The sequence below is a fragment of the Anomalospiza imberbis genome, chromosome Z (genome assembly GCF_031753505.1).
Source record: "Anomalospiza imberbis isolate Cuckoo-Finch-1a 21T00152 chromosome Z, ASM3175350v1, whole genome shotgun sequence".
Taxonomy (NCBI): Eukaryota; Metazoa; Chordata; class Aves; order Passeriformes; family Viduidae; genus Anomalospiza; species Anomalospiza imberbis.
This window is the reverse complement of record NC_089721.1, coordinates 55,252,160-55,276,586: the sequence shown is the minus strand read 5'-3', so window position 1 is coordinate 55,276,586 and position 24,427 is coordinate 55,252,160. Positions and strand designations below refer to the sequence as shown.

The window sequence follows — 24,427 nt, the reverse complement described above, 5'->3', positions numbered from 1 at the left end:
CTTCCCCTCTCAAAATCCATTCCTTATATAGACTGTGTTGCCATTCAGACTCTTGAGTATCTCCAGGAACAGAGACTTTACAACCCCTCTGGTTGCCTGTTTCAGTGTTCTACCACTCTCATGGTGAAAGCTTTACTTTAATTGTAAAATCATAGAATAAAATTCCATAAAGTATTTCAGACTTGTTCTGAATAAATTACTGTGGTTTTGGTGCACCTTCCTAGGCTAGTGTCCTAATATTTATGAAGTTCAACTCATACAGTGTCTCCAGAAAATGGTCATGAATTGAATCCTTTGTAGCAGCTGGGTAAGCTCTTTGTCTGTAGTAGTTTTGGGTGTTTTTTTATATGAAAAGCAGAACACATCAACCAAGAGGGATAGGAGAAATAATTTTTTCTCATCTTCTTCTGTTAGATCTGGAATGAGTATTGTATTGGAAACATCCTGTATGAAATAGCTTTCACTTTGAGATTCTAACATCTTTTAAGGTTGTCATTTAAAAGGGCTCCTCAGAAGATTAATAACAAAACACCTGAAATCAGCATTTCTGCATTAGTAGATAACACTGAAATCACATAAAATGAATGCAAAAAAGAGAGATTCCTCTTTTTTGGAGATGCTATTGGAAAGAGTCTCTGCAGGCAGTGGGGAGTGATGGAGGTGACAGGTATAGAAATTGCTCTGCTGTAATCAAACTATTAAGTAAAAATGCTTGTAGGATTAGAAACATGGCAATATCTAAGCAGAGCTGTAAATCAATACAGAAATGCTTTTGTGTATTTCCGTATGGTTTGTTAGTGGTGAGGCTAAAGGCATTGAAGATCATGGAGTCTAGCCTCCTGTTCAGAGCAGGGTTCTCTAAAGTAGATGCTCAGTCTTCTGTCTTGTTGGGGTTTGGATTCTCTGGTAATGTGTGTATTAACCTGTTCATGGATCCATCTAGACAATTTATGTTTGCTTGAGGTGTTTTGAGGAGGGGATGTGAGAGAATGGAAGTAGCTTTGGGAAGTGGAGTGGTGGTGTCCTCTGGCCTTTGGTGCCATGGTGGGCATAATAGGTGCAAAATTGTAAATGCCAGTGATGATAGGCTAGTTAGTAAACCTTCTTATGGTATTAAATTATGTGAAAAAATTCCTGTTGTTTTTTGTCATTACATACTGTTAAATACATACTGTTAAATGCATACTGTATAGATACCTCACAAGAATTTGATACAGCATGAGTTCCATTTTATCATTTTTGGACAACAAATGAACATGCCATTTGTGCTTTATGAAATGTTGTCATTTTATATTGTTGTGTAACCAAGCTAATCATTCTAACTAGCATTTTGTGATTTAGATATGTCAGGTGCTTCCCTATGGCTTGTTGACAATTTTATTTTACCTTGTTCTAGTGTCTTAAAAAAAAAAAAAAAAACAAAAAACCTCAAACCAACAAACAAAACCACCTCAGAGTATGGGAGTGTTTCTGGAAAGATTTGTGCTAATAAAGGGTAGTATTCTTGCTAAGTATATCTTTTCACTACGTTAAAATTTTCCACCTATTTGCATTCTTATGCACTAAAAGTACTTCTAAAGTAGGGTGCTAGTTAGGGATAGTATACTGTAGGTTTTGAAGTTGTCAAAAGATGACTTCTTGTCAAGTGTTGTCAAGTGTTTAGTAAGTGCTAGGCAAAATTAATGGTTAGAAAGGGGCTGTTGTTCAGAGATAAGAACTAATGAAAAATGCTTTATGTCCATCTGTCACCTGAATTTCCAACACTAAAAAACCCAGAAAATAATACTGCATCTATGACTGATACTTAGTTCTTGATCAGATACTTGCACCTGTCATTTTGAATATTGGAACAAAACGAGCCTTTAAACTCCTTGTTACTGTGTAGTGTATGAATAACATCTGTCTTCTAATTTGGCTCAAATTCTGACATTGAGTGACTTTAAAATGTACTTCCTTTTCAAGCAGTAGTCCAGAATTTTGCCGCTGTACTTCTTAGATTCAATAAAAAAGTTTAAGAGTGAGTGGTGGATTCCTGGTATCACTTTAAACTTGATTCTTCTGCACATCCTCTAGTGTCCAACAGTTCATAATACACTTCTGAACCTATTCTACATACCAGTTTTTAAGTCTTGCATTAAACTGAATGTAGTAATTTCTGTGTTGAACACAAGAACAGAGGAAGCTACTTGAAATCTACCAGTGTTAGTAGAAAAATTAGATGTTGTGATCCTTTCGAGTGGGTACTGTTTTCCAATATAAGCAATATTTGCTCAGTGTGTCTGTAGGTTTTAAATAATTAGCTATTAATTGTGTGGCACTGGAGTACTAATGATTATTTATGTCTTTTTAATCAGGACAGAGTTTGGGTTATGGTTTTGTGAACTACGTTGACCCCAAGGATGCTGAAAAAGCTATTAATACCCTGAATGGATTGAGACTTCAAACTAAGACTATAAAGGTATGGAGGGTTAAAATAATTTAAAGAAATTGAACTGTTTTGACTTCCTGATTTGTTTTACAAGTGTAACAAGCATTCAGCTGATGTCAGTAGAATAAATTGGGATTTACTGTAGTAAATGATCCTTTGTAGTGTTTAAAGTTAGATTAAGTGAAGAAGGTATAGAAAATTACATTTTCTTAACTAGCTTAATACTTTAGATGTACAGTTGAATTGCTTTAACTGAGGAATTATTATATACCTTAGTTGAAGTAATGCAGTATTGCATGTTGTTTGAACACCATGTGCTTCCTCATTTTCTCAAAGATTGTATAACTTCCTTAATAATCCTTCAGGTTTTGCTACTTGTCTTGTTCCTTTTACAAATCCTTAGAATGAAATGCTGAAATAACTATTGGTTATCTATTAATCACTCTATTTCTAGGGCTCTGTCTTTACATCTCTAATGTTTGGTATTCCCATCTTTTTCTGTTATGTCGCAACTCCTCACACACTTATTTACTAAATTCAGTTTCTCAAAATTTTAGAAACAAATCTTGAGAGTTACTTTTTTCATTCCCTCTTTTAATCCAGTAACAGAAGACTGGGGATACTCATTTGAGCAACTGAGCTCTGAAATTTTGAGAGAGAGGAGATTAAATAAAATTGTCAGGAAATGCAGACTTTTGAACATGTTTCACAGGTATTGGTGCCTGAAGGCAGTATATATTCCAACCAGCTCATTCTTCCTCGTTAAACAGCAGGGCTTGCTGGCTGAGAACTTGTACAGTGGCTGCCTTCTAACTAGGAGCATGTTTGGGACATGAAATAAAGTTCCCCTCTAAAAATATTTGTGATTAAAAAGCAGTGTGAAGCCACTGAAAAACAGTTGAAACAAAAATAAGATACCAGTAGTTTTGGCAAAAGTGTCTTGCCTGTTCTGTATTCATAAGATTTAATGAAGTGGATTGCACTGTTGGAAACTTAAAATACTACTTTGTAATAAATGGTGACTCTTGGCACAGAGGTACGATGGATGAAAGACATGGACCGATGCTTAGATGCTAAAAGCTCCCTGTGTATTTCTGGCAGACCTCTTGCCCACAGTCCTCTCTCATTTTCTACTTTGGGGGAAATTGAGCAAAGTAATTTTGTGCTCTAGGATTTGAAGTGATGTTTTGTGTGGTGGTGAGAAAGGGAATCTGTTTGTGTTCCATTAGTATTGTTTGGTGTGTGATGCCTTGGATTGAGCCAACATGACTTGTATGTCCAGGGTGGTAAACTGGAAGTTCTATTGACGATATAGGCAAAAAAAAGGAGGTGGTTAGAGAAAATCAAGCCAGGTCTCCCAAATCAAAATGTTCCCTTCAGGGGGGTTGTGGTAACTTGTTCAATGCTGACCATATTTGAATTTCTAATCCTCCTTTACCTTGCTAAGAGATTAATTTAATCAATTTTCACCTTTTTAAAAAAAGGTGACAATTGGTTAGACAGATATTAGTGATGACAGTGATGCTTTTTATTTCCTGCCTTCCCAGGACCAAAAAGTGGAATTGTAGGTTACATACCAGACAAAGACCTTCACAGTGAGACTAACGTCAGGTGTTCATACATTAGATATCTTCAGCTAAAGCAAAGCTGAAACTCAGGAGTTGTCACAAGCCAAAATGATAGCCTCTTTGCCAAAATAAAAAAAAATCTCTTTAAATGCTGATTGTTAATGTTACAAGTAAATTCTGACTGTAGCTGCCCCCAGTCAGGCCTGTTGAACTTCAGCAACACCTTTCATTGTTAGCGGACATGACTTGAGTGTAAAAACTGCTTTGCTATCTTCTCCTTTATTTATTCCTCTTCCTTTTTGGACATGGGGTTTCAGGCCAAGTTTTTTGTGACTGGATTTTCCAAGATCACAGAATCATAGGATGTTAAGGGGTTTGAATGGACCTTAAAGACCATCTAGTCCCAACCTCACCGCATTTATATGTGAAGCAGTAGAAATGCCCAGCCTACATGTAAGCATTTTGTAGCTTACATGTTCCTCAGATCAGCCAGGGAGCAGTGGTGAGCAGAGGTCAAGTTGATGTCTATGGTCTTTTCTGCCTCTGGTGGCAGCATCTTATGTGGAGGAAGTCTCCTATGAGGTCTCAATCACAGGGCCTTTGCAGAGGTTACATCTTTTTTATAGACCACAGTGTTCCTATTTGTTCAGAGTTGGTAAGTCAATGACAAAAAAAACAAAAACAAACAACAACAACAAAAAAAAAACACACACAACCCCCCCCCCCAAAAAAAAACCTCTCACCCCCAAAAAAGCCCGAATCAAAAAAAAAAAACCCAAAACAAAAGCCCAGCCTGTTTGATAAATTCAGACTCCAACCCATAACTTTCAGCTTCAAAAAATGCATGTAACTGAGATATATTAAAAATTTCATATAAAGCTTCATATAAAAATTACTGAATAGGAGTGCTAGTCTATATTTAGGCTTCAAAAGCAAAAAAAAATAGCAGTTCTGTCTGTGCGTTTTTGGGACTTCTGCAGGAATGCTTAGTACTTTACTAGATTGATGGTTAAAGTTTGTTTTCCATTAGTATATAAAACTGGAAGGAACTTTGCTGGTTTAGTCACAGTGTGATGTATCCTCACACTGTGACTGAACTCAATGTAATCCCACTCAGAGGCAACTGACTGTCCTGACCCTGATGTGTGATGCTCTGGACTGGGGCTGTGACAGATACCTCTGATTCACAGCTTGTATACTAGCCTGAATGTCATTGAATATAGTTTTTCTCATCCCTAAGGGCATGCTATTTAGTGTTTTCTTGAAATAAAATACATTGAAAAATGGGATTTGCAAAATGCTGGATTAAGGGTTGGGTTTTTTAATATTGATAGCAACACAAAATCCTATCACCTTTTCCCTTTTTTAAAAGAAGATCCTGTGGAATACTTTATGGAATACTTTACTGAATTTTTTGCAAAATATCTCAATCAGTTTTCAGGTGTATATCTCCAAAGCAAAGATTATCACTCTTAGTCTTGTCTAACCTGGTGGCAGTTGTATTGCTTTCTGATTTAACTGAGTAGTAAGGGTGGGTGTATACTCTGCTGCTAAAGCCACTTCTGTGTGTGTTAGATATGTGAACCCTGTTCAGCTGGACGGTATGCCTCCATTATTATATACTGCCCTTTGTGGCATAATTTATGGTTTATTTGCAATGTAAACTATGAAGTTTGGGCTTCGCTAAGTTATGCAACTTTAGTGTGGAAACAAGTTGTATCTTATAAAAGGTAAAATATTTTCTGTGACTTCTCTTTTTGAAGATGATGCTGCTGGCAAGCTTTTTATCTCTGTTTTGTTGAAGAGTTCTATTGGATTTTTGTACCTGCAGTGATTTTCTTCCTACCTGCTTTCTTGTCTGTGACTTTTTTTCATTTAGGTTGTCCTTAAAAGATCAGTTCTTCCCAAATGTGGAAAACTCAGAGAAACAAACTAGTTATGAGAGTCACTGATTTACACATAGGATTAAGAAAATTGAGTGCATGTTCTTGTTGGCTTGGATTTGCCTGGGAGAGAAGTGTTCCGTGGCTTCCCCTCCTCTTCGTTAGGGGGGTTTTATGAGAAAACTTCTAAAAAGAAAAAAGATCCAAGTGAATTTATTGTGAGATTATCAGAACAGGAATATCTTTCAATGTGAAGTAAAAGAGTTATGCATTAACAAGAAAGTGTTTCAAGATTCACTGTCTAAAAAGGAGCAGGCCAACAAATGGCCTCTCTGGGCTGGCTGAGAGCCATGCACAATGGTGAGTAGGAGGCAGCTTTTTACCTAGACAGGAAGACCCAGGACAATATTTTTGACTTTTCTTCATGGATGTTAGGCTGCCTTAATAATGGACTGAGTCCTTTGTGGATTGTAGCTGCGAAGGGGACACTGAAGATTACAGTAATGCTCTGCTTGTTCCTCCCTTTTGAGGGCTTGAAGTGCCCTGTGTGCAGGACCTGGCATTTCTCTTAATAGAGAATGCTGGTAAGACATGTGTAGACATGTATGCAAGTATGTGTTAGAAAGAGGGGAAAAATAGTTTGTCCAGGCTAGAGGCCTTGGAGTTGTCTTTTTCTATAAGAGAGCATATATAAGATGTATGTATTCTCCTTAGTGTAGTGCTGCTTAAAAGTCAAATTTAATAAGGTTTTCCTTCTCTGAAGTTCTTTGGATTATTGGGATGTTTACATGGGTAATTATTACCTGTCAGGGGAATAGAAATTCAAGGAATATTTTATCTAAAGTATTAAATCTGTAGGTTTTCTTCCCACTCCTTTATAACTTTGCATGTAATAAAAATAAAAACAGGCTTAATGTGTAACATTCTTCCAACTTCCTGTTAGAATGATTTTGACAAATTCTTCAGCTACAAACACAATATGTTCTATTTTGCCATCATCACCTAGTTGACTGCCCTACTGTAGAAAGTTGTGTAATGAGAAGAGCTAGTTAAGATTTCGGTAGAAGAGTGAATACTAAGCATTCAGCTTTACAAATTCTCAAAAAAGTGCTGTTTGGCAAGAGGGGACTTGAAATGAGGGGTGTGCTGCAAGTTCATTAGTGTTTGAGTCGTTGTTAAAACTTGGCATTATGCAATGTGATATCACTTGGTGTCTTGAAGTACTACTTAGGTTTACAAGAAGATTCATTAAAGGAAATATCCTCTAACTTAACTGTTCAATAGCAGCAGCCTTAAGAAATTTTACCAATGATAGTACTCTTGAAAACATTTAAAACACTTAATGGAAAATAGCAAAATACTTAAAAAAAAGAGAGATGCTGGTTTGATTTCTGAGTTCAGTGCAACAGATAAAAACAATTGAGATTGTTCCTGTTGTCACCACTGGTACTTATAGAGAAAAATTTTGGTAGTGTCCTTTTTTGTAGTAATTCTTTGATTAACTAATATTCTTGGGTAGCCACAATGTACACAAAAGTTGTCTAAAAACTCTATTAAAATACCAGAGGTGAGTGAGCTGTGAAGGTGAGAGAAACCCTCCTTACTTTCTTGATTATTTTTTCCCCCCCACCTGCCCCTCCACTATTATTAAAGAACATTGATCTAATATTCTAAGGAATCCTCTAAGGAATTGATCTAAGGAGCAAAAGGGAATCCTATGTGGAAGTTTAGTTTGAAGCTAGTGACTTTTACTGATGTTTTCAGTCAGCAAAGTCTGAGAGAGGAGCTATGATCCCAGAACATTTAGCGGTCTTGACAGGGTAATATAGTACTGTATTCTTGGGGTCAATTTGCACTGTTCTAGCTGACCTGAAACAGAAAAATTTTTCTTGGAAGAAATGTAAAGGTTTTGGTTTTGTTTTTTTTCCCTAAAATTTCTGCAGGAGTTACATAAATTATAATTATGCAGTCTTTTAGCTATGTTAACAGTTAAAGCTTTGACAGTATTTTGATTTTAGTACTACACACACGCACACACACACATCTTTTCACCCCCAGGTAAAATTTGTTCTTCACTGAAATTCAGATCTCCTCAGACTTTGAATGTTACTTACCCAACTTAAGCTGGCTACTTGTTTTTCGTGTAGCTGAATAATATTGATAGGAAGATTCAGTTCTTAATGCACATTGCTGTCACTTCCTGTAAGCCACATTATAGGCAGGTGGTTGGTTGTCCGCTCACACAGAGTGTCAGGCCAAACTGTAAGATGTGTTGTCCTCATGTTTAGCAGTCACAGTTTGTTTTCTGTTTGAAGGAGAATAATTGAGGTCTTATGTTTAAGATGCTATTCCTGTTTGTATTATTCGTGTGGAGGGCTTAATATTATACTATGTACTCCTGTCATCCTTGAAAGGTAACTGCTTTTTTTATTCCTAGTGCATCTGAAATTCCTTTGCTCTCATTGTTTGGGCATGAGTGGGGATCAGAAACATGAATATGAAGTATGAGGAAAGGTCTTTTGAGACTCTTAAGAATGTGAAAAGTATGAAATGGAAATTGTTTGGAGACTTGATCTCCTTTCATTTCATATATTTTATTTGTACTTAGAATTCTAAGTTGAGTATTTCTTATTTTTAACAAGACAGTGATAGTTACAGACTGGAAGTTCTAAAGTGCTCTTCTGTACTGGTCCTTCCGAGGGCAAAACAGATTTGCTGTTCTGTGATTGTAGTGCATAATTCCCACCTAATATTTTATGTCAGTGAACTTGATTATTGTTTTTCTTTTATCAGACATTTATGACCCTGATTTAAAAGTGTTACAGTATCTTGAGACTTCTGGGAAAACCTCCTCTTCTATTTCCATCAGTGACAGGATATCCAGCTCTGTTCTTAGTACATACGTACATTTGCTTCAGTTCACCAAGTGGATTGTTGGGTGTCAGTTGCTTTAGACCAAATCTTCTTAAAGCCTGTTTCTGCTCTTCCTCTGTGCTACATACAGCAGCATTTTATGAGGTCTTCCTCTTTGAGTAGTGTGCTGTCCTTAATTGGTTATATCTTGATGATGACTTCTGGTCCTTATCCCCTCAGATATATAAAGACTGGTCTTAAGTCTAATTTTGTCAGATCTGTCCATTTATGCCTTCAGCTGAGTGGCAACAGATGTGGATCCCATGACCCACCTCAGGCCTGTGACTCTGGTGTGGGCTATAGCTGTCAGAGCTGGAACACTTTGAGGCGTGAACTAAAATAGTGAAACTCTTGTGATGATAATGCTGAAAGGCTGTTGCTTCCATTTTTTCAATGCATTCCCTATTGTACTGCAGGCTTTAAAAGCAGGATCTTTATGGGATATGGTTGTGTTTATCAGCTTAATCTAAACTTGTAAGTGGGCTGTGTTGAGGTTTCTTAGTTTCACAGAGCTGGATGTAAGTTGCCTTTACAAAGGGAAGTCTGGATTTCCAGTTTGTTCTGTCCACAGAAGCGTGCTACTGTAAGATTACACCATGAACTCAGCAAAACATGTACATGTTCAGTAAGGTAGTCTTGTGTATTGGGAAAAGTGGTCTTAAAGCTTTGTTTGGAGTGGAACAATCCTTTTTTGAGGGGAGACAGGAAGTGAACTTGATGAATATACAGCAATGTACTCACCTGTTCTGGGCAACAACCTATCACTGGCGAGTGACAGCTGAGACCTCATCTCTGTGGTGTGCTGCAGCATCTTCTTACTAGAAATTAAATTAAGAAGAGTTCTTGAATCATGGTATCTCATACAAATTTAAGTGCAAGTTGAGAACACTTGCCTGGCACAATGGCCTCTGAGAACACTGCTGTAAGAAAAAGCAGTATGTCCTTGTTTTTACTGTACTTGCCAAGGAGGCATACTTGTTCCTAATGTATTCCTTTTCTCAATATAAATCTGTCTGCTTTGGAGGTAGGTTTAACGCATTTTAATCTGGACATACTGGATGGTATGTTTTGTTGGAGTTTTTTTTCTCCACAGAAACATGTATTTTAAAAGAAGTGGACACTACTCTTAAGGCAAATTGTGTTTTAAGCAGATTGATTACACTTGAGCTAGTGAAAGCAAATATTTACTGAAATACTGATTTTTAGTATTTAAGGATTTTAGATTTAAAGACTTGGAAAACTGCATTAAGTAGAGGTGTTTAGGAAGAAATTGTATTAAATTCTCAAGTTTTTTGAGAGAATACAAATAGTTTGTATTTGTACTAATAATACTACTACTCTACTAATAGTAAGATAAAAGAGGTAAAAGTATGGGACTGAGGTGTCTATAGGAAGTATCAGATAATAAGAAACTGAAACATTCACTTCTAAGAGCTGTGCCTCTTTATAATTTTTGGTAACTTCTTTGTTTACCTGCTTTCACAGTTCTCACTTGAAAATTTTGAATCAATTCGTCCTGATGTTAGGAAATTAAGTATTAGAGCAGTGAAAATACTTTGACTTGGTGGTATAATGTTTGCACTTCTAGAAACAAGTCTTTCTTACTAACTGCAGTGGAAAATTTCAGTAAAACTGTTTTTAAATTGGTATCTCCAGAGTATTGCTGTTCAGTGTTGTGCAGTGTGTGCTATCATTAAATATTTAAAACTGCAGGCTTTCAGTCTGTTTTTTGACTTGCCTTGCTCAGTGGTTTTGACATCATATAACTGAAATGTTCACGAGTTGAATTAGCTGTGGAATGAAAATCTTGGCACAGTTGTTAATTCAGTCCATATAAAGGTGGTTTAAAGAGACTAATTATAGCAACTATATTTAAACTATCAGCCCGCAATTACTGAATGAGCAAACTGACAGGATATAAGTAGGGAGATTAGTCTGGAGAGTCTCTGCTTTAAATGTGTCTCACAAGTGAAATTACTGGACTTTGACATCAAAAGTGAAGAGGGAAATGTATATCACATACTCTAGGAAAGGTTATTTTAATAGGAATTTTATACCAGTAATATTTTGTGATGTTCTTGTTTTTCACTAGTGGTGCTGGCTTAAAATATGTTGCATTTCTGAAGTTACATGTTCCTTTCAGATTTTTTGCCTGACCAGTAGTTCTGGTACTTAGCAAGATGGTTAAATAGAGTGCACAGATATTGGTGATTAATCACTGATTTTGGTTTAATATGTGCTATTATTGTGACTAATGTGCCCAAATCCAGTGTGTTGGAGTAGTCTCTTGAAAGTATTAACAGCGAAACTGGATATGTGAGAGTAGTGTGTACTGGTTAGAGTATTGCTTCCATTTACTTGTACTCTTGCAATTCAGTGTAGGCCTTGACTGCTATGTCAAACTATTTGAAATGTTTTTAACCAGAGAGGGCGTGGACAATACTGCACCAGCTGTCATAATGCAAGAACTAATACTCACTTAGCAGAGGAAAATGAGAGAGTTTTGCAAAAACTGCTTTGTGTCTTGACAGGTACCAGTTCTGTAGGATAAGGTAAACTTGGAGTAAGTTAGCAAATATTTTGTGCAGGTCTTTTCTCTTCTCATAGACTTTGTGTGAATTTATATTTTTATATGTGACAGCATGTGTCCAGCAGTGTGAATTCCCCCTTGAAAGACAGAGTCTTCATGGGTTTGGTAACTCATGATTTTACAGGGACTAGTCTTATTCCCCAGGCAATCTGTCTCCATTCCTTGGCCTCGGGTCTCCTTAAAGTCCTGTCAAGTGAGGCATGGAAGTTTATTTCTTAAAGAAGCTCAGGGACAAATGGGCAAGTTGAATAAATTTTTTCATTCTTTAGCTGTTGGGGTTTTTTGCATGGTAAAAAAAGGGTAACTGTCACTGTCTTTGTTGCTTCTTTGGCTAAATGCAAGCAAACTTTACTCTGTTTTCCTGTAACTTTGATCATAGGGCTTTAGCTCTTACGTGGTTTTCATGTGGAAAGAACAAGGCAGTGTGACTTACGAGGTCCCATGCTGGATAGCTACAAGGTTTGGAGGTCAGTCCTCCTCAACCACCTTGCACAAAGCCTCTGTGTGGAACTTGAAGGATCACAACAGTGTTCAGGGTACTGCATGTTAATCTCCAGCATACCGTCTTCTGTTTTGCTTCAACAGCAGTCTTAAGAGTCTGCTGATCTGCATGGAAATGAGACAGGAAGGATTTGAAAAGAAATACCGAAGAGTTAGGCAAAAAGACAGAATGACAGAATCAATTTCAGTTGCCCAGTATGGGCTAACAATATATGGAAGGGGAGAGAAGGAGAGGAGATAAATCAGACTACTTCTTGAGGATCCTTTTTGTTTTTATGTTTTACATAGGTGAAAGGCCTAGATGAAGTATTTTGTCCTGTTGAGAGGCACAGATGTTCTAATCATTCTTGTAGTAACACCACTGGTAAAAACCTTGGTAGAAAGTAGTAAAAATGCTAGTTTTTAGCATGTGTCTAAAGGTCAAAGATTTACTTAATCATCTTAAAATATTTTGACTGACACATCAAGGCAGCAGGTAAAAAGAACTCGGTCCAAAAGCATCCGAGAAGTTCACTGTTAAATGGCGCTTGTTTATAAGGCCTGTGTTGCAGAAATTGACAAGCTGCTAAACAGGCAAAATACATGTTGGAATCCTACTTCTGTCATTCATTCTTAGGCCTGTGAAAGTGATGTAGCAGAGTTTATCTTGATCCCATGAATGACTGTGATTATGAGTCATTTGGTAGCAAGCTCAACACAAAAGACACAGCACTTGAAAAACACTTGCAAACCTCAAAGTGCTTCAGACTGTCTTTCTGTGCCTTTGGCCTACATATCACACTGAAATCTTAATTTTTTGTATGTTTTAGTGCTTTTTAATAAGAATTCATGGAACATTCATGGAACTTCTTAAATTTGTCACTTTAATTGTACACTTTCTCCACCAACGCTTGCCTAGTTTTTTCTCATTTATTTAAAAGTAGATACGAATTCATGTAGTCAGCTGCTTCTGTGTGGTCTAAGTTGCATTCCTTCCATGTTTTGGAAGCTGGCTCCCAGAAAGCCCCCCAAAACCAAACCAAACAAACAAAAATCCCACTGAACTGGCTTTGCAAAGTAACTGTTGAACATGTTTTTATGTCTCAGAACAGATGACACTGTCCTGTTTTAGCTGGTTTTAAAGTGTTTGTTTTCTAGGATTTTTTAATGTTTTTTTCCTTAGGTTTCTTATGCACGACCAAGTTCAGCTTCTATCAGAGATGCAAATTTGTATGTTAGTGGACTTCCAAAAACAATGACTCAGAAAGAACTGGAACAGCTCTTTTCCCAATATGGACGTATTATTACTTCTCGTATTCTGATTGACCAAGTCGCTGGTAAGTAGGCAGTTTTGCATGGCCTTTCATGGATTCACAGTTTGAGATATTTCATCTTTCAGTACAATCGTCTTGTCTCTATAATTTATAAAAGGTGTATGTAGGCCAGAAAATGCTTTTTTTTCCTGGAATTGTTCATAAATATGTATGGACAAAAATAGACTGTGTGGTGTACTGAGCCAGCTTGAGTCATTTCCACCCTGAAGGTGCAGGTCTGAAGCTTGTTCGATGACTTGTAATAAATTTACAGCTCCCATAATCTTCCTTTCCAAGCTGCTGTATGAAAATACTTTCCCCATGCCTTATAAAATGCTATTAATTTTTTTTTTTTTCCTAAAAAGAAAATTTAATGCAGAAATGCACAGCTGGTTCTCTGGGGCTAGGATTACAGAAGCCCTAGACTGACAGTTGCTGTTAAGACTGTTTTCAAGGCTAACTCATTAAATTTGGGCACACACATGAACTTTGAGTTCCTCAGGAGCAGGTAAGTTCTGTGATTACCCATGCTGTAGAGTACTAAGATGTAGCAGTTTATTTGCATTATTAAGGTGTGTGTGTCAATCAGGTAATGCTTGTCAGTGATACTTTGTGGTTACTCTTCAGGCTCGGGACAGTAATGCCTGTGGTTTTTTGCTGTCTCAGGTGGCTTATCTTGAGGATCTTTATAGTTTTCTGAATCACCTGCTGTGAGGTCTCTGCCAGAAATAAGCAATTGTATGAAAAGCCAAGTACATGACAGGAGCATTGAATGTACAAAGCAACATAAAAAGAAGCAGGTTTGGAGAACTCTCCAAGTTCTCCCCCTTCCAGAACACTAAGGGGTGGGACAGATGAAGTCATTTACTCACATAATTATTCCCTGATTAAGCTGGGTTTGATTTTTTTTTTTTTTTGATAGTTGTACCTTTTCAAAGCTGCATATCCTCTTGGGTGGCAAACAGCTTTCAGCTGTAGAAGGTCATAAGGTTTTTTAATTGTCTTACTTAGAAAAGTTTGCACATGCCAGCATTTTGAGTCTTGGCTGACGTTTAGAGGAACTTTTGTGTACTCCTTGGACGTGCACTAAGTCAAAAGAGGTCTCAATGTTGACACATAGTACTTAGAGAGTGTTTTAATAGGTTGAATTGTTGAGAGTGTAGAGAGGCCTGGAAAAGAAAGCTAAAGGCCAAATAATGAATTGTAGATGTAGCAGATTTGCGAGACAGATTCCTAGTCTTTGTGCAATAAATAGCTGTTCACTGTAGGTTCCTGTATATTCATACACAGAAATAGATGGCATTTAACAAATCGACAGGTAAGTAAATACAATTGAACTTCTAATATGTGTTATATTTCTATTCATATTCATAAATCCTGCTATTTGCAGCATACTTTCTGACATATAGATTGTTGCTAAGGTTTAAGCTTTCTTGCCTCCTTTTATTTAGTAATTTGGAAGAAGTAGGCTCAGAATGGTATGAATAATAAGGTTGTGACACAAACTGACAGATAAAAAATGCAAAGTTGAAGCTGTGACATTTGCCTCTTTAAAGCTTTCTTATGCCTGTTCATTGTCACTTTTGATGGCTTAAATCATTGTTTATGAACAGAATACATTTCTTGTCACTAATGTCTTTCTCAGTTGAGGACAAGTGTCTAACTCATCTGGTTATTCATGATCCAAAATGTAAAGGGATTCTAAATGGCACTAGGAATACTACAACAAAACATTGATCTAACTAATGTTGGCTGTTAGTAGCTTTAATGTTATAGTTCAAATATCCAATGTAGCTCAATATGTTTATGTCTAAGACACTTGAAATTTTTGTTGAATGATGTTCCTAAGACCTTCTGTAAACACTTTGGGATTCCTTTGCGTGTTGCCTTTGACTTTTCTATATCAAGAAAAGTTTCCTTCAAAAGTAACACCTAGTGATGTATGGTGATTAACCAGAACCAAGTATTTTCCTCAGAGGTAACCACTGACTCTTAAAACATGGCCATAATTCCCATTATTGCAATATAATATGTGCATGTTATCATCCTCTGAGTATATTTGCTCCAAAGAGAGCTTCAGGGGATACTGCAGGAGAGCAAAAGCCATTTTTTTTTTTTGCTGCTAGAGAACAGAGAACTGAGCTATTTGCAGAATTTTTGTCCATTTATGTACTGCAGAGTAGCATGAGCTGACCAGAGGTAACAGTGCAGCTGGTTTGTGTTCATCTCCATCCAACAAAATTGCTTTGTTTCCAAATTCCACTTAGGCTCACTATATTTGTTTCCACTATTTTCCCTCAAACTTCCAAGCTTTTTTACACAAATGTGTCTTACATCAGTTAAATTAAAAATTAAAATCAAAATTGCATTAGAAAATTACCACTTTATGCAAAAGCTCAGTTCTGTTAAGCTCAAAGTTATCATGTGTTCACAGCATTTGACCATCAACATAGCAACTGGCCACATGAATAAAGGTTAACATCTAATATTCTGGAGTCTGTGAATTCATTACTGTATGCTTTTTTCACCTTGTGCAGGGGTGTCACGGGGCGTGGGGTTTATCCGGTTTGACAAGCGAATTGAAGCAGAAGAAGCTATCAAGGGCTTGAATGGCCAGAAACCTCCAAGTGCTCCAGAGCCTATCACTGTAAAGTTTGCTAACAATCCAAGCCAAAAAACAAACCAGGCCATTCTTTCCCAGTTGTACCATTCTCCAAACAGAAGGTATCCCGCCCCTTTAGCTCAGCAGGCTCAACGTTTTAGGTAAGTCAAATAATGTGCACAAGTGTGCTGAAACTTGCATGTTCCCACAGGCATTTTGATTGACTCTTTTGCATTCCTGCTTGTCTGACTTCTGTGTGGGAAGGAAACACATGAATGTTGAACTTCAGCTATGCTACCACAGTACAGCTAAAACCAAAATGCATGCCATCCTATTGATAGCATTTCAGTGTCTAATAAGCATACTTAGTTAAACCAAGGTGGCATCTCTCTTGTACTCAGTCACTTAGTTTTTTTTTTTTTTAATATTACTTTTCATTTCCTAGGTTATTCTTGATTAATGTGCAAGTTGATTCAGTTAATATTGACCTAGGAGATACAGTGTTTTTTTCTTAGCAATACGGCATGCCACAACCAGCTTCCTCTTTATCTACCCCTACATTTTTCCTCCATATTCTGGCTTTCAGGTTTTTTTCCTGTTTAGCTGTCTATATTCTCCATGCCATACTATGTCTTTACTTGTTACAACCTTTCATAATGAAGATTGCTCACATATTTTTTGCATGTGCTTTTTGGGGACTTATGTTCCCATCATGTTGAAACTACTGCTATATAGTTCCTTATGCTATTTAATGTATTGAAAAGAACAGATGGTGAGAACAAAGTGAAACAAACACTGTACTATCTACATCCATGAGTACCTTGAATTTTTTTGGTGATCTTGATTATTTTTTCCCTCCCTCTACCCCTGAACAGTGTGACTGGGTTGTGTTAAATAGTAATACACTCAAAGAGTATCTCTATTTTATTTTTCAAGAAACAAAACCAGTTGACAGCTTGCTTCAAAGAGAATATACCAAATTTCAAATGCTCTGCGTTGTCTAGGCTTGCTTATACCAAATATTCAGAGTTCATGGCCTGTACTTCTGTCTTTTTTTTTTCTTTTTTCAGCTTTTTGGCCTTATCTGCTTCATCTCACAGGTGTGAGGAGTAGGTGTTCTGCTGTAGGAGAGGGGATAACAAGTTTTATTTACTTTTTTGTAGCTCTTCTTACTGTGTCTTAGGTAATAAAAGGGCTATCTTACAACAGTGTTCTGAATATTGCATAAAGGTAGACTTGCCATTATTCTACAAACAGAGTCTGAGGGCGGAAATTGCAGAATGGACTCAAGTGCATTGTACAAAAAAAGATCATGGGGTTTGTGTCATAAGCTTATTTAACATACTCTAGCAATGACCTGATGCAGCTGCCTCATCTCTGTTAATAGTTGACAGAGGCCTGAAAACAGCTTAGACTTTAATAATAAAAGCAACAGGATCAGTACAATGCTTCCTTTTTTTCTTATTAGGAGTAAACTTGAGCTGAACTTTCAAAAGCAGATCTATGTAATTGTTTCTCAGTTTCCATAAGATGTATAATTTAAAGCATCTTTAAAAATTTTCCAGTGAAAGTCCCTGAGAATATTTCCAGAGTATTTTCAAGTCTTTAAGGTAACTGCTGAAAAATTATACCAGTGATACCATTACTGTATTCAGTCCTTGTCTGACAGCCCTTGTAACAGGGACCTGTAAGTGGTGGTGTTTCTAGAACTCTACACCTTGCTCTCCACCACTCATGTCAGTGACAGTAGACCTCTGTCATCCACACTGTCTACTGATAGTAGTCAAGTATTTTTTAATTTCCTGTTTCTGCTCTTTTAGGGGTTCGGTAGTTTTTTGTCAGTGTATTCTGCAAACCCAGCTCACTGCAGAATCAGTGCTCTCTGGAAAACTAAATCAAGTATACATTTTTTACCTAAGCTCGTGTTTTATTGAGTCTCAATCTATAATAAGATTTCTTCTTTGTGTATCTGGGATTTGCCAGATAGAAACAAGAGCTTCTTTAGGGTGAACATTTTTTGAAATGAGGATTCTCCAGGAATGAGAGCAATAGGAGTGGTATGCACTGTATATTTCAGACATTGGCTAGATAATTTCAAGGGGTTTAGAGTTGTGGTGGCATTCTGTAATTGGGGGAAGGTGAGGCAAGAACCACATGGAGAAATCTTGAAAATAATATATATATATTATAGAAACAGTATATTATATATATATATATATATATATATATATATATATATATATATATATATATATATATATATATATATATATATAATAGAAACATTTCATCCTGGAAAATCAGAGCATCATAGAATGGGTTGGAAGGTTGGAAAGCACCCACAAGGATCACTGAGTGCAGCTCCTGGCCCTGCACAGGGCCAAGGGTCACACCATGTGCCTGAGGGCATTGTCCAAACAATTCCTGAACCCTGGCAGGCTTGGTGACATGACCACTTCCCCAGGAATCCTGTTCCAGCATCCAGCCACCCTCTGGGTGAAGAATCTTTTCCTGATATCCAACCTAAACCTCCCTCAACAACTTCAGGGCATTCCCTCAGGTCTTGTCGCTGGTCACCACAGGGAAGAGATCAGTGCCTGCCCCTCCTCTTCCCCTCACAAGGAAATGTAGAGTGTGAGGAGGCCAGCCACCTCTCAGGCTCTCCAGGCTGAACAAGCCAGATGACCTTAGCTGCTGCTTGTACAGCTTCCCCTCCAGACCCTTCACCATTTTCTTGTCCCTCCTTTGAACACTCTAATGGCTTTATATCTTTCTTATATTATGGTGCCTAAAACTGCCCCCAGCACTCGAGGTGAGGCTGCCCCAGTGCAGAGCAGAGCAGGACAATTCCCTCCCTTGTCTGGCAGGTGATGCTGTGCCTGATGCCCCCCAGGACATGGGGGTCATGGGTACCAGGGCACTGCTGACTCATGTTCAGCTTTCTGTTGACCAGGACCCCCAAGTCCTTTGCCGTGCTTTTCACACTTGCCCTTTTTAAATGTCATGTAGTTGGTGATTGCCCAACCCTCTAATTTGTCAAGGTCTCTGCAGAGTCCCTCTACCCTAAGGGTAGTCAACAGGTTCTCCCAATTTAGTGTCATTGGCAAACTTACTTAGTATATGTTCTTTAAGTCCTCCATCCAAGTCATTTATGAAAATGCTAAAGAGCACTGAGCCTAAAATGAAGCCCTGTGGAATCCCAGAAGTGACCAGTCTGATATCACCCCATTCACTGTAACCCTTTGTGCCTTAGCCCTGAGCCAGTTGCTCACCCATCCCATGATTCATTTATCCAGCTGTGTGCTACACATTTCTTCCAGAAGGATCCTGGGAGAGGCTGTATCAAAGGCTTTACTGAAATCCAAAAAGATTTCATCAGCTGACTTCCTTGGTCAGCTGGGTGGGTTATCTTGTCATAAAAGGAAATTTAAGTTTGACAAGCAGGACTTTGCCCTCATGAAGCCATGCTGGCTGTGATTGTGTTTTTCAATACCTCCCAGAATAATCTCCATAATTTTACCAGGCACTGAAGTAGGACTGACAGGCCTGTAGTTTCCAGGATCATCCTTCTTGCCCTTATTGAAAATTGAGGTAGTGTTAGCCAGCTTCTATTCACTCCATATTCCTAAGATCATTAAAGAAATCATGGAAAGAGAGCTCAGAAAGACATGAGCCAGTTCTTTGAGTATTCTTGGATTAATTCCATCCAGTCCCATAAATTTGTAGGGACTTAGTTGGGGATGCCACACAAGTTCAGGGTTGTTCAACATTCTCTTGTCCCCATAGCCGAGGACACTGGAACCCTCTTAGCCCATCATCAACATTAAAGATGAAGGCAAAGAAAGAAAATTTCCCTGTCTTGTTTATGTCCCTATTCATGGGGTGACCATTTTAATTCTGTAACAGGCTGATGTTATTTTTGGATGCTCTTTGAGATTGACATATTTAAAAACCTCTTCTTGTCCCTCACATTGTTGGCAAGCTTCAACTCCTTTGGAGCTTAGGCCACACAAATTTTCTCCCTCCAGTAGCAAGCAATATCTCTGTATTCTTTCCATATCCATCTGACTTTGCCTCCACTGTCCTTACGCTTACCTTTTTTGCCTTAGCCCTGCTCAGCCAAACCAGCCTTCTGCCTCCCAACATTCTGGACTTGCCAGAAGGAGTAGGAACATGAAAAATATCTTTTTGGAGTTTATGTTACAACAGTTGCTAGTAATCCAAAATTACTGCATCTGTCTTGATAGTTACGTCAGCAAACATGTCAGAAGCCTTAATAAAAGTCTTCTCAACCAGTTTAGAAATATGGAAAACTTGACTGTTGTGGTCACTGACTGTAACTTTATGGTAACAGCATATGATTTAGGCTAAATTTGTGGCCGTGGTGCACTTTATAAAATGAACTTCTTATGATTGTGGTTACTACACAAGAACTGTAGAAGCATGGGGTTTAGATGGTGGATGCTGCTACCCATTTCCCAGTAAGCATCTCCACAAAGAGTATCTGTTCTGTCTTCACTATCAGGTGTAATAAAGTGCCATGGCTCTTTCAGTGGTGATACTTTAACATTGCATGAGGTTCATTACAGTGTAATGGATGTGACAGTAATATGCCAAGTTTCCTTAATCTTAAAGGGTGGAGAAGTCTGAAGACTGAACATGTTGCTAAATGTTTTGCAGGTTGGACAATCTGCTCAACATAGCTTATGGAGTAAAGAGGTAATAAAGGATTAGTTGGTTCATAACAACCAAATTATTTTGAAGTATTTTGCAAATGCTTACTTTTCAGTAAGACTTGTGTTGGATTTTTGCATGTTGAGACTTCAGCTGAGATTGTTAATTTTGATGCATTTTGCATGAAATATACAAGCCTTTTGTAGCAGTTTCATGGAATTCCTGTTTCAAATGACTTGCTAATTCTAACTGGTTTTATAGCATGCTTTTCTCTTGATTCTCTTTTATATCATTTCAGACATACCTAGCACTGTTCTCCCTACTTGTATATAATTTTTTTACATGGTACTTGCGCAGTTAGGGGGCAAAAAATATTTCTGATTTTATCTTTCTAGTCTGAGCAACATGTTAATTCTGTGAAAAGCTCTGTATCATTCTCTTCTTTTATTTTGACATATCTTTGCTCGGGTTTTGTGTGAGCAGCTATATTATGATTCTATTTTGCTTTCCCTCATTCTTTAGTAGGTTTCCTCCAGTGACCATTGATGGAATGACTGGTGTGGCTGGAATTACGATCTCTGGACATGCAGGAACTGGGTGGTGCATTTTTGTGTACAACTTGGCCCCTGATGCAGATGAGAGTATCCTCTGGCAAATATTTGGACCCTTTGGAGCAGTGACGAATGTGAAGGTCATCCGTGACTTTAACACCAACAAATGCAAAGGTTTTGGATTTGTGACTATGACAAACTACGATGAGGCAGCTGTGGCAATAGCCAGCCTGAATGGATACCGTCTTGGTGACAGAGTATTGCAGGTCTCCTTTAAGACAAACAAAACGCACAAAGCCTAGCAAGTTATTCTCAGTGCATTAATACATGAAAACTGTACAACAAAGGCAACTTACAAGAAGCTTTATGCATTAGTAAATGCCTTTGTTGTATTCCAGTGTGGAAATGGGGATAAAATGACTACTTGGCATCCTAAGAATATGTGAGATTTTTTTATTGCTAATATTTGAATTAGAAGTTCTTAAATATCTTTCGTGTTTGAGTATTGACAAGAGGTACAGGGTTTTTACCTGTTACAATGTGTATTCTATTGCCTTCTTTGAAGAAGGTGGAACTTCAAAAATGTTTCAGCTAAGGGAAGAAGTTTTTTTTCTTTATACATGACTTCCTTTAATCTATGAGTAAATATCGAGGCTTTGTGTAATACTATAATTTTTTTTGGTCATTTCTTAATTTACTTTGTGTTTAATTGACCTTGTAATGTATTATTTTGTTCTTGTTCAAGAAAAGTTTCTGAAGTTTGCATTTAATTTATAAAGTTTAAGCAGTCTTTATTTCATCATCTTCATTTGAGTTGGGGAGTGGGAGCACATTATAAAAGCTTATTGTAAGAATACTGGAGAACTTTTCGTAAAGCAGTACCTTGCCAAAGAGATAAGAGCCTCTTTGATGTGGGTTTAAAAAAGCATCTATTTTTATAAAAAAAAAAATAAAAAATTTGAAGAAACTTTTTACTGGTCCTGGAACAAATATTTTGACTTGAATACTTTGAGAAATCTCTTCGTATGACACCTAGTGAGCTTTTAAAACTTACCAGGAAATTTGCAATTGTTGGGAAAAAATTTAGAAAGATTTATGATGTAGAACTACTTTTGAGACCTTTGTATTAAGAAGTAAAGTCAGTGGGATGCACTGTTGGTTTCATTTTCTGTAATCATCAGTGGAGTCATTGATCATCCTGGTTATTAAGTGGTAGGTGGCTCACTTTAATTTGTGATTTTGAAGCAAATGAAAATTTAAGAAAAGAATATAAGAGCAAGCAGAAAAATTAAAACACTGCGATATGGGGGAAATAAATCTGTTCTTCCTAAAGAATTCCCTTCAGATAGAGCTCATGGTGTTTAGTGATGTACTTGCTATTGTTTGAAGAATTGTTTTGTCTTAAGAAAAGACATCAAGCATGATTTGTGCAGTAGCAAATCAGCAGAAGTGGCCTGAGTTGGATGCATTAGGAGGTATTTTGAAAGTTATGTTCAAGGCTAACACCTGAGCTTTGTGTAATGTAAATAAGACCTTAAGTTATGAAACTTTCAGCTAATTTTGATTACAGTGTTTTTTAAAGTTACATGCCAAGTGTTGTTAAATTTTGAATGTTTTTGTATAAGTTTTTTCTTTGTAAATGGCATTAACATTATTACTTGAGGTTCTCTTATTTTCTTTTTTTTTGTCCTGAGGACTTGAATTTACAGTGCATCAGATCTGTTGCTATTTTTGTCTGTAGATGGTCTAGCTTCAGCTGTTTATGGTGATGCAGCATTTTTGTTTATAACTATGTTTGTGGTAAAAAAAAACAAGTATAAACATATGTTTTGAGCAAATTTCCTTACATTTTTCATATGAAAACCATAAATACCTGTATGCTATTGAAGTTTAACTTTGTATGATGCTTAAATTACTCTTTGGGGAAACAGAAAAAGTCTTTGCCATGCATTGAAGAAATTTAAGAAAACAAATACAGAATATTTTCTGATTATCATCTAGCTTATAATTAATTTTTTTTAAAAAAGCTGAGGGTTTGATGCCTTCACCAGGATGCACTGACAACTATGTAGTTACGTCCTGCTTTTTGTATAAACTGAGATGCTCATATACTTCCCCTTAGAAAAAGCAATGTTCTATGCATAACATAGTTGTACACTATCTTTGCAGTTGGTTTTGGTTCTTATTCTTTTAAATCGTAGTTAGAAAATTTTCAGTATAGTACAGTACATATACTGTGAAGCGCGTGCTAAAGTGAATAAGCAAGTTTTCATGCTGACCCACTCAATGCTATTCAAAATTCAATTGGCTTCCTGGGTACTTCTTCATTCTTAGATACATTTAGATTGTTAAAGCTAATCCTCTGCATTAAAAGTTGTATATAGTTTAGAAATTACAAACTTTCCAATGTGGGAGAAATAGTAGCTACATGCTTCTTTCCTATACTACTGTAGCAACTAACGGCATTGATGAGAAGGCATGTAAATTGGGCTTCACTTTACAGTGTTTATCAGAGCACTTAGTAAAATATAAGGCTGGTATTTATTTGAAGTTGTACAGTATGACTTAATTCACATTTGTTGGAATAGAGAATATATTCTGTTGGGTATTTAAGAGGTTGTACATGGTTTTTTTTGTGTTTGGATTCTTTGTACTTTTTCATGTTCAGTACATCAATAAACAAAGTTGAAGGGAAAACAGTTTCATAAACTGGTCTTTTATCATATTTTCCGTTGCTTTAATTAGTAAACAATCTCAATGAAAGGTTTCTGCAAAGCTCTTGAGCTACTTGCAATGTAGGTTAGGATCGTAGTTACCTACAAGGAGGTAAGACAGTGGAGCTGTGTACCAGTTCCGTTACCTTAGAATTAAGTGTAGAATCTTTTCACTTTAGTTTTATATTAACCACTCAGTACTTAGGCTGAAATAATAAATGAGTGCCATTAAATGCATTCAGTAAAAATGAATTTGCTGTCTGTCTAGCAGGCTGCTATGCTGTGTACCTGAGTGAATGCCCCAGTGTGTTTTCCAAGAGATGACATAGAAAGATTAAGAAGTATCAGGGACTCGAAGGTGGAGATGTGCCAGTTGACCTGTGCTCTGGCCTTCCTGAGACAGGAGCAGAGACTAGAAAGAAATCCATATTGAGAGAAGATAGTAGATCAGAAGGAAGGAGTGAATGGAGGCAAGTCCTGCTTGGCACAACAAGCAAAAGCCCTTCTTGTTCACTTCACCCTCCCATGTGCCTCTGTGCAGTAGGTGTGAGGCTCTGGATGTGAGTAGGAAAATCAGTGGATGATTAGGATAAAGGTCCTTCTCCAACAGAAAAGTCTGCCTCCCTGGGGCATGAGTTACGGATGTCACCAGGAAACTTCCTAGCCTGGTTCAGCCATCAGACTCATACTACTTGTTGGTCCTCCATGTGC

General features: G+C 37.2%; 1 protein-coding gene across 6 annotated transcripts in view; it reads left to right on the top strand.

Annotated features, from left to right (window-relative positions):
* The window catches only part of ELAVL2 (ELAV like RNA binding protein 2), a 59,429-nt gene extending 35,730 nt beyond the window's left edge, over positions 1-23,699 (top strand). For 2 of the 6 annotated variants that reach the window (XM_068176705.1, XM_068176704.1), the window contains exons 4-8: positions 2,355-2,458; positions 13,046-13,199; positions 15,713-15,938; positions 20,458-20,496; positions 20,977-23,699. In XM_068176705.1, coding sequence (XP_068032806.1) covers positions 2,355-2,458; positions 13,046-13,199; positions 15,713-15,938; positions 20,458-20,496; positions 20,977-21,304 — 851 coding nt within the window. In that variant the 3' untranslated portion in view covers positions 21,305-23,699. Of the gene's footprint in view, positions 1-2,354; positions 2,459-13,045; positions 13,200-15,712; positions 15,939-20,457; positions 20,497-20,973 lie in introns of all 6 variants that reach the window. The other 4 variants (XM_068176703.1, XM_068176702.1, XM_068176707.1 and 1 more) reach the window with 3 other exon arrangements.
* Positions 23,700-24,427: the final 728 nt, after the last annotated feature.